The sequence below is a fragment of the Alligator sinensis genome, unplaced genomic scaffold (assembly GCF_000455745.1).
Source record: "Alligator sinensis unplaced genomic scaffold, ASM45574v1 scaffold1302_1, whole genome shotgun sequence".
Classification (NCBI taxonomy): Eukaryota; Metazoa; Chordata; order Crocodylia; family Alligatoridae; genus Alligator; species Alligator sinensis.
The window spans coordinates 363,089-373,133 of NW_005842612.1; the positions used below are offsets into that span (position 1 = coordinate 363,089).

Below are 10,045 nucleotides of genomic sequence, written 5' to 3' on the forward strand. Positions count from 1 at the left end.
GGGTAGAGGCACATGCGGGCAGTCATGGAGGGCATAGGAGTGTGTGGAGGGCATCCCATGAGCAGCTGTGGGGGAAGTTGGTGGGGTTAGGTGCATGGGGGCAGTCATGGAGGGCATAGGAGTGTGTGGAGGGCATCCCATGAGCAGCTGTGGGGGAAGTTGGTAGGGTCAGGTGCATGGGGGGACATAGAGTATCACAGGCAAGTAAGAGGTCCACATATGAGTGGGGTCCATGGAGCAGTGGGGATCAAGTGCAGGTGGGGGCTGTGTCTGCTCTTAGGGGAACGTTGGTGTAAGCACGTGGGGGGCAGAACCAGAGCTACAGACGGGGCCCAGAGTGGCACGCTGGGGTCTGGCTTTTCAGTCTGCCTCCAAGTCTCACAAGTGCTGGAGATCATGGGGGCTTAGGGGGGTGGGATTCAGGGTCCTGTTGGGTGGTGGATGGTCCCTTGGGGCCTGCTGGGGAGTTGGTCAGTTCTTACATGGATTAACAAATGGTCACACAGGTGTGAACTGAGTCACAGGAGGTGTTTGTGGGGGGCATGTACATGGGCTTGGGTGTTGTGGGGGTCATGGGTGAGGGCCTGTCAGGGCCAGAGAAGCTGGTAGCTGGTTTAATTGATGCCCAGGGAGTCTGTCCTCATCCGGGGTGCAGGGCAGCAGTGTGTGCCTCATGGAGGGGGTCCAGGTGACGTGGACTAGAGCTGTGGGGCAGGTGCAGTGCTAAGAGCAGAGGGTGACGGGGTTTTCTCGGCTGTGGGGAGAGGGCTGGGAGAGGCACCTGGGGGACACGGAGCTAGGGGTGCTCGCTGCAGGCAGCGTTAGCGTGGTATGGAGGCTGATAAAGGGGGTGGCTGCAGGTTTGGGGGCATGAAATTTCAGTGCCAAAATTAGGGGGGAAGTCTGGAGGGGAGGGATGGGGTGACCAAAGGCATTAGGTGGGGGGGGAGTAGGGAGGTGACTGTAAGGAGTGGGGGAGTTGAGCTTAGTTTTGGGAGGTGGCTGTGGGGCAGAGACGGCGCCTGTCCAAGGGCAAGGAGCAGATGGGAAGGGGGTTGGACAGTGAAAGTGCCTGTGGGGAGGGGGCTCCTCCACATGCCCCCCAAATGGGGTCCTTGGGATTCTGCCGCGCACAGTTCAGCCCCGGGGTGATTCTGGGCGCTGGCCTTGGTAGAGGCCAGGCCTGCTGCTTGAACATTAGCAGGGGAATCAGCCACCAAAATGGAGGCCTGAGTAGGAGGGGGAGGAAATGGAGCAGGAAGGCTCTGTCGGCCTCATCTTCCTCTCCCCAGCTTTGCTAGCCATGCTCCTAGCCAGTTTGTTAGCAAAGACGGATCCTCTCCGTGCGGCTGTACTTGGCGCGGAAGCGAGGCAGGAGCAGAGACGGCCTCCTCATAAACAGCCGCTGTTCCCGCGTTAGTCTGAGGGGGAAAGCTGCTGTGGGATGGCCAGAGCTTCCAATGGCGTCATCCGGCATCAGCGGGCTCGGCATAAGATCTCCTTAAGGGGCTGTGCAGCGGGGAGATTAATTATGCCCCAGTGCTGCGGGAGGCAGCCATGTCGCCGGCGGAGCTCAGAGCTGCATTATGTCCACACTGTGCACGGAAACAGGAAGCGGAGTGTCTCTGTGCACCGCTCTCCGGAGGGCTTCATATTCCCCTCCTGTGTTGGCAGCCCAGCGCCCCTGAGCAGCCAGCTCGGGCGTGTGCTGATTGGCAGTAGATAAAAGCCTCCAGGGAGCAAAGTGTTGTTTTTTTTTTGTTTTTTTTTTTGCTGGTGAAATGCTGCTCTCCCTGCCCATCCTTGTCACAGTGGTGCCTGGAGGCCTGGTACGAGGGCTGACAGGCTGCCATTTCACATATGACCAAAGTGAGGAACCAAAACTATTGTGGGGACGACGCAACACTTTTGAGTTATTGCGCTTGTTAGGGCTGGCTGGGGACTAGGATGTCAGTCCAGTATCTTTGCTGCCTTGCTGTAACTGCTCTCAGTATCCAGACCAGAGACTGGGTCTAGCTTGGGGAAGGAGGAGTGCGTGTTTGCCCTGGGTGGCAGCTGGCGTCCCCTGGGCTTTGCAAGATGCACGTGTTCAGTGAGACACGTGCAAGCTCCCCTAAAGAAAGGTGCTTGTCCTCAGATTTCCCGAAGAAGCGGAAGAGGAGCAGATGGAACCAGGACTCCCTGGAGCAGAAGACGGTCATCCCGGGCATGCCCACAGTCATCCCTCCTGGCCTCACCCGGGAGCAGGAGCGAGCTTACATAGGTAAATCCACGTTCTCTTCCTCCCGCCAATGTCCTGGCAGTGCCCATCCCGGGGCTGTTGCTGGCTGTGGAGCGTCTGGGCCATTTAACTGTGTTTCTTCTAGACTTCAGGTTATTGTGACCATGTTCCTTAGACACGATAACGCTCATGTTTCTGCTCAGTCGCGCACCATCGCAGCTCCCCGCTCGCTGGGGCCGGAGCAGCGTTCTCCACTGGTGCGGTTGGAAATGGGTGTTGTGCGTGAGGGGGGGTCCCATGGGGATTAATTTGTCGCCGCCTAATTAGCGGCAGCAAGTAATTGCCTGGCTGCGATCCCTGTGGAGAACCCTGCCTCCGAACCAAATGTGGTATGTGGAAGCAAGTACCTCCGTTCACAGCACAGCCTTGCACAGAAACCCTTTCACACCCAGCCTCGATCTGACTTGCGTTTTAGCTTGCTTAATTGTTACAAAGCTTAGAGTCTAGTCGTTAAAATGCTATGTGCTCAAGGTGGCAAAGGTCAAGGTGGTTTTGCTTCCGGAAGGAAAATGAGATGGTTTGCTTCCACCTTTTATATGTTTTTGGCAAAAAAAACTAAAAAAAGAAAAACAATTAAACCTTCAACTTGTCTTGTGGTTGGAGCTCCCTGTAGTCTGAGCTCTGTATCTGCTGGCAGACAGCTGGGAAGGGGAGACGGCTGGGACACGGGTTTGGAACGGTAACTGAAACCAGGGAAGTGTCAAATGTTCTGATTTTTGCCGTTGGGGGTAAGAATGATGTGTCAGCGACTCGGCTCTTAAACACAAGGTTTAACGTTAACTTTGCCTTCCATTGCGAGCAGTGATGCTATATTGACGTGTCCAAATGTAAGCCAGGAGAGTGAGAAATGGGCAAAAACTCTAACATGCCCGAGACTTTGCATGGCCGCTGGCGCTTTACATACAGCGAGCTCTTCTTCCCAAGACAGTGAGATCCTGCTCCGTTAGGGTCAAGCGCAAGCCGCCACTTCTTCCTTTTGCACAGATGCTGAGAGCTTTGACACGCTTTGGACCTGGCCTTGTCAGTTCAGCTGTGCTGTGAGCTGGCTGAGAGTCTGAATGGACAGGTTTCCAGTCCATTTTAGACTGATTTAATAGAAAACAAGGGTTGGAAGAGACCTCAGCAGGGCATCTAGTTCAACCCCCTGGTCAAAACAGGACCTTTCTGCTTTGCTCTTTTTTATCTCTGCCCTAAAGTGATCCCAAAGCAGAAATTTAAACTGAGTTTGACTAAGTGCTATAATACAAAAAAAAAAAAAAAAAAAAAAAAGGATGGCAAGGGGTCTGCTCCTACAGCAGAGGTTAGTCAGGAAAGTTGCTTTGCACTAATGCCATCCGTGGTCAAGGAGGAAAAGAAAAGGAGCCGTGCAGTTTCAGCTCCCACTCCACAGGATGCAACTGCTGTCACAGCAGCGTCACCAGTGTTTGCGCCTTATCCCAGGGGGCTTGAGGTAGAGAGGTAACTCAAGGCACAGGGTCATGAGAGAAGCCAGGGCTGTTTGTAGAGCAGCGGCCTTGAGAAGGCTGCTGAGGATGGGGAGTGTCCTAGTTCCCCATGCGCAGGGCATCTCCCACAGAGCGAGGTTCCTCTGCTCCCAAGGCCAGCTCCAGGCAGCCCCAAAAGTCAACCAGCCCAGTCGGTGGTCAGGAGAGGTCACTGCTGCTCCAAGTTCTCAGTCTGTGCAAAGGAAAGAAGTGTGCACAACACACCAGTGCCTTCTGCAGGGTTGGTGAGAGGATGAGCACCTGCCCCCCGCACGTCCTCCCCTGAAATCAGCCACGTCACAGCAGTGGGGGCTCGAGGACCCCAATCTTTCCGTGGTCAACCAAGCCCTACTCAGCTGCTCGGGTGTCATGTCTGCTCTGAGTGTGTGCGCCTCGCCACCCCTGAAACCTGCCGAGCACTTGTGGGGGCCAGATGTAGGCCGGAGCCGCCAGCACAGTGCAGCATGTGCGGCTTCCCCCCCCAGCCATCACTGTTCCTTTGCCCTAAAGTGTTGCCTTAATTACCAGACCCTGCACAGGCACACAGCACCATCCGTGAGTTGCTGCCTCCTTGCAGGAGGCCAGACGTCTGCTATCGTGACGTGGGCAGCCTCAGCCAAGGTGCATTTGTAATTGGCTCCAAAATCAGTAGTGAGACTTTGATAGAGACCCCCAAAACAGCGGGGGGAGCCCTGAAATTGCCACAGCATCTGCCACACGCCCTGGATCTGCTTCCAGAATGGGCCTGGCTCATCTCTTGGAGCCTGCTAACCCCTTCCCAAACGAGTGCTTTGCCTCCTAACGAACAACCCTCTTGGAAGAAGACTGGCTAGATGTAAATACGACCGCTGTGGATTCCCCACTGAATTTGGCTGGCTGGCATAACGCGGCGGGGTCTCCTCTGGTCTGGGCGTATGTCAGTCATCCCTTTGCAAAGTCTCCCCGTTCTTCATGCTTTGATGTTGAGAGTTGCGATTTGTTTTTTGGTAACATTGTCTTTTTTCCATCCTTTTTTCTTTCCTAACCTGGTTTCTTCCAGTGCAACTGCAGATAGAAGACCTGACTCGTAAACTGCGCACAGGAGACCTGGGAATCCCCCCTAACCCTGAGGACAGGTTGGGAAACAGTTGTAACCAGCTGACAGTAACACTTTTACCTTTTTTTAATACATCTTTTTTCGGTGGCATCGTAATGTGTCAGTTGAATGCAATCCGGCGCTAGGCAGACGGCTGCAGTGCTCTGATGGGGCAGGGAGCTGGGGTTAGGGAAGCAGCGGCACTAGCCTGAGCCCTGCCAGACCCCCAGGGGGAAAGGACTTCCCTTAGCCCGTAGGTTCAATTAACCTGACTATCCAAGGAGGGGTGAAGGTAGCCAATTAACACCTGGTCTCAGGCCTGTCACAGGTGCATCTTTTTAAGGACTATTTTATTTTACCTTTTTAATGGCATGGTCCAGTGAGTAGCTTGGAAGCATGCTCTGATCAGCTGATACTGCAGAGAATGAATGAATGAATTTTTTTTTTCCTGGAAATCAGAAGAGTTTTCTAATCAATGTCTCAGCTGCCTGCCATTATATAGACCCAGCCCAGCTGTGGGTTCCAGGGGCATCCGTTTTGTGGGGGGTGGGGTACACTTTTCCAAACAGGGATGTTGAAGGGTTTTCATTTGTATTTTTTGCCAACTGGGTGTCTGCCTGGCTTGAGCTGCATCCCTGGGAGAAGCAGCAATTAACCACTTTGTTTTTTAATTGGCTTGTTAGTGTGGAACAGCAGGGGCCTGATCCCTGTTCTCCTAGCTTGGAAATTTCTGCTGCGTTCCAGCATGTGGCACACCTGAAATAACTCTTTCAAAAGGCTCCTTCGACCCAGCAGAGGGTACAGGGGGTGGGTCGGCTAGCAAAGCCGCTCACCTCCCAAGCTGTTTTGGGGGTTTTTTGCGTCCTTTCCTCAGAGGAATCCTCTGGTTTCCCTTAGCGCATAGAGTTTGCACTCCCTTGCACAGCCGGGACGGCTCAGTAGGGTTTCAGCGGCTACCTTATTTAACCCATTATTGCAGGTCACTAGGCAGAGATTGCCAGAGGACTCTTAACCCTTTTATTCTCCAGAGGGACTAGGTTTTAAAACAATCCTTTTTTTTCCTCCCCCTGCACTTGGTTTTATGGAGAGGGGGGGATGAAGATGGGACAGTTGGTCTTAATTAACCTGACAGATTAGGTCTTCTCTAACATGTGACTGATAATCCAGCCGGATGCTGGGGGAGCGTTATTGGTGTCTTAACCTTTTTCTTTAAAGACAAGGCATTGTTATGACAGCCTTTAACACTGAGCCATCAAGTCAGCAAAAGAGACCCGCGCCAGAGCGGTCTGACCTTCCAAATACTGAGCCGTTAGCGGTCCAGACAGTCATTCCACCGGGTTTGTGCTCAAGTGTCAGAAGGGTTTCACTCTTAATCGCTCTCCTGCAGCGCTACCGAATCCAAACTGCATGACATGACGTGGTTTTAGCGTTAATTTGTGAAGGTGTCATCTTAAAATTAAGCCACTTGAATATTCCAGTGTTCCTTGAATGTGTTAAACGTGTGTTTCTAAACCACTTGCTAGCTAACGCGAGTTTAAGCTGGTTAGTAAAACCCAGCTGGGAGGGCAAAATCTCATTGGGGGGGGGGGGGGGGGGTGTTCATGTGTGTTCTGTCTGCTACTGGGTTGCATTGCACTTGATTCAAATCTTAGAAGCGGGGTCTTAATCCAGACCTGGTTAGTCCTGATCAAACCTGACCTTTTATTTCATGTGTTGACAGTTCACTTTAGGCTGAGAAGACAGTGGGATCAACTGATTTTATTAATCCTTGCTTTAACCAGCTAGACAAAGTTTCTCTTAACCTAAAACAAGGGTGTAGGTTTCTGATTTACCTCCGGGATGTATTTTTTTGATAACCTGATCCACATAATCTCTTCCCTTCTTGCAGCTAATCCTAAATTTTCCTTCAACATGTTTTTAAAGAGGTCCATAACCTAACCAAAATTCTGGGAGTGTGATCTTTTTTTTTTTTTTCTTACCGCAAATACAGCTGTGGTAAATCAAACTGACGTTTTTATTTTAGCGTTACGGCACTTTGCTCTTAAATCCAAACGAGCCAAAGCATCTGCTTTCTGGGCATCTAAACCTGGGGAGGAAACGGGGCTTCCCACAAAGGTTTACAGGTCCAGACTGCGGAACGAGCAAAGGCGGTTTGACCCAGCCTTAAACGCAGAGCCCAGGTCCAGAGCCGGCCTTGAAGTTGCCAGCACAGTGAAGGAAAAGCCAGGACAGCAGCCAGGACCGTCTCTTCACGCTGGGGCTCTTCCCTAGCTTTAATTGGTGTTGCCAGCAGGGATAGTCACTTTTGATAAAAGCCTCAGCGCTCCTGTTGCTCTTGCTACGGTGTTAAAAGTCTACTTGAACCCACGCTAGGAGCCTCTGTAAACTTGTAACTTGGTGAAGGCGGAAAGCTGGTTCTCTGCAAACTAATCTCCTCCCCCAGAGACGCAGCGGGCACTCTCATGGCAGAGCTGCTGTCCCCACATCTGTTGGCAACCTCCGTAGCATCACAATTCCCACCCCCCTGGGAGCAGGCAGCGCTCTGCTGTGATCTCCCGGCCCCATAGCGATGAGACAGGAATGAGCAAACTCGCCCCTTCCTTCCCTTGGCTTGCACCCGTAGCTCTGACTTGCCTAAGTGAGGCTAGGGTGGAGGGGGAGCTGTACTTGTAAGTGGTCCCCGGGGGTGGGCGGCACGAGGAGTAACCACCCCTGTGTTCTGCAGGTCCCCTTCCCCCGAGCCCATTTACAACAGCGAGGGGAAGCGGCTGAACACCCGCGAGTTCCGCACCCGCAAGAAGCTGGAGGAGGAGAGGCACAACCTCATCACCGAGATGGTGGCCCTCAACCCAGACTTCAAGCCCCCGGCTGACTACAAGTAAGACCTTCTGGGCAGTGTGGCATGCAGCTGGGGCACCCCACGAGTGATTTTTCAGGCCACGTTTCCGTGTGGTACCCTTGGGTGGGTTCTCGCCAAGCTAGGTTCATCCCAGATCAGGGGAGGGTCCTTGCCTCGTTAGCCAGGGTTCCCTCTCAGCTTGTGCACCGTGGCCACACCCATCCTGACATAGGTTTTCCTAATCCTTCAGGCCTCCGGCAACCCGAGTGAGCGATAAGGTGATGATTCCACAGGACGAGTACCCCGAAATCAACTTTGTCGGGCTTCTGATTGGGCCCAGGTGAGTTGCACCATGGTGTGGGAAGGGGGTCAGAGCTGGTAGGAGGTGCTTCTGGGGCAACCATCTGAATTGGGGTTTGCAATCCTAGAGAAGTGGGGCTGGAAGGGACCTGCTAGTCCCTGAGGCACAGTCATTCCTTCTGAACCATCCCAGAGACATCCATTACCTAACCCCTTTGTGCAACTGCTGTCAACCCTAACAGGAGACATTTCTTCCCCCCTGCCACAACCCTGCCATGGGTAGAACAGGTGATGCACTGGTTCCCTGATCTGGCCTCTAATGGGAGTCTTGGTTTTGCAGAGGCAACACGCTGAAGAACATCGAGAAGGAATGCAACGCCAAGATCATGATTCGCGGCAAGGGGTCCGTGAAGGAGGGCAAGGTGGGCCGCAAGGACGGCCAAATGCTGCCTGGGGAGGATGAGCCCCTGCATGCCCTGGTCACTGCCAACACCATGGAGAATGTGAAGAAAGCTGTGGAGCAGGTAAAGGGGCTGAGTGCAGGGTTGTGGGGGAAGGGGACTGTAGCTTGCTGATGCCCCCAAGGAGGGAGGAAGTTGGCCCTGCCCTCGCCCCATGGGGCAGCTGGACCGCAGGCAGTAGCTTCCCCTGCTGAAGCAGCATCTCACCCCCCTCTTTCCTCCCCACCTCGGCAGATCCGGAATATCCTGAAGCAGGGAATTGAGACACCCGAGGACCAGAACGACTTGCGGAAGATGCAGCTGCGGGAGCTGGCCCGCCTCAATGGGACCCTGCGAGAGGACGACAACAGGTAGGACCTGGGCAGCTGGGTGGGCACAGAGCGGGGGTGGGTCCTTTGGGGGCTGCGCCAGTCTCATCCTCCTCTCCATCCACCTGGCAGGATTTTGCGGCCATGGCAGAGCGCCGAGACCCGTAGCATCACCAACACCACCTTGTGCACCAAGTGCGGGGGAGCTGGGCACATTGCCTCCGACTGCAAGTTCACCAGGTGAGGCTGGGCCTGGGGGGCGCGGGGGTGGGCATCAGTGTGTCGCACCCTCCCCTAACGCTGCTGCGGAGAGGGTGGCTCTGAGATGACCTCGCTACAGGGTCCATCTGCCCCTGCCGTAGTGCTGACCAGGGCCTCTTGTGTGTCTGCCCCCAGGCCTGGCGACCCGCAGTCGGCCCAGGACAAGGCGCGCATGGACAAGGAGTACCTGTCTCTCATGGCTGAGCTGGGTGAAGCGCCCGTACCCACCTCTGTGGGCTCCTCCTCAGGACCCACCACCACCCCTCTGTCAAGCGGGCCCAGACCAGCGGGACCAGGAAGCAGCCAGCCACCACCAGTGAGTACCTGGGCCCACGTGGCCAGGCCGGGAGGTGCATCCACCTGGGATGCTTCGCACTTGGGTGGCGCAGCTGTTGTTTGCCCACAGGGGAAGCTAGGCCAGGAGCAGGGGCCAGCTTGGTCTCCACCATGGAGCCAGGACAGTCAGCTGTGCAGTCTTCATCTGAAGTGATGAGGGGCCATAGCAGGACTGTTGTGCCAGGCTGAGGGGGACCCCTCCATGCAGGGCTGAGGCACTCGCTGGCACCAGGGTGGGCACTAGGTCTGTTTTGGGATTAGCAGACATGGGCAGGGGCACCGCAGCAGCTGGAATCCCCTAGAGACGTCTGACCTTCCCCCTCTTCTTCTTCCCCTGCCAGAGCCGCCCCCTGTGGATGAACTCGGGCCCCTCGGAGAACCGGCCCTACCACGGAATGCACGGGGGGCCTGGGGGGCCAGGCGGGCCCCACAACTTCCCGCACCCCATGCCTAGCCTGGGTGGGCACGGCGGGCACCCCATGCAGCACAACCCCAATGGCCCCCCGCCCTGGATGCAGCCACATCACCCGCCCATGAACCAGGGGCCACACCCTCCTGGCCACCCAGGCCCCCACCACATGGGTAAGTGCAGGCTGGGGTGTGGTGCGGCGCAGCGGGGTGGGGGGGCATGGGGGGGGGAGTGCCCCTGTCCCCATTAACATGAACTAAGGCTCCGGTTTCTCCTTCCCTTAAGATCAAT

General features: G+C 55.1%; 1 protein-coding gene across 1 annotated transcript in view; it reads left to right on the top strand.

The window, feature by feature from the left end:
• The first annotated feature begins 1,761 nt into the window (after positions 1–1,761).
• The window catches only part of LOC102372584 (glycogen phosphorylase, muscle associated), a 20,532-nt gene continuing 12,248 nt past the window's right edge, over positions 1,762–10,045 (top strand). The window contains 9 exon segments of the mRNA XM_025214931.1: positions 1,762–2,263; positions 4,805–4,880; positions 7,566–7,718; positions 7,930–8,019; positions 8,320–8,503; positions 8,675–8,790; positions 8,881–8,988; positions 9,145–9,325; positions 9,687–9,963. Coding sequence (XP_025070716.1) covers positions 2,080–2,263; positions 4,805–4,880; positions 7,566–7,718; positions 7,930–8,019; positions 8,320–8,503; positions 8,675–8,790; positions 8,881–8,988; positions 9,145–9,325; positions 9,687–9,963 — 1,369 coding nt within the window. The 5' untranslated portion in view covers positions 1,762–2,079.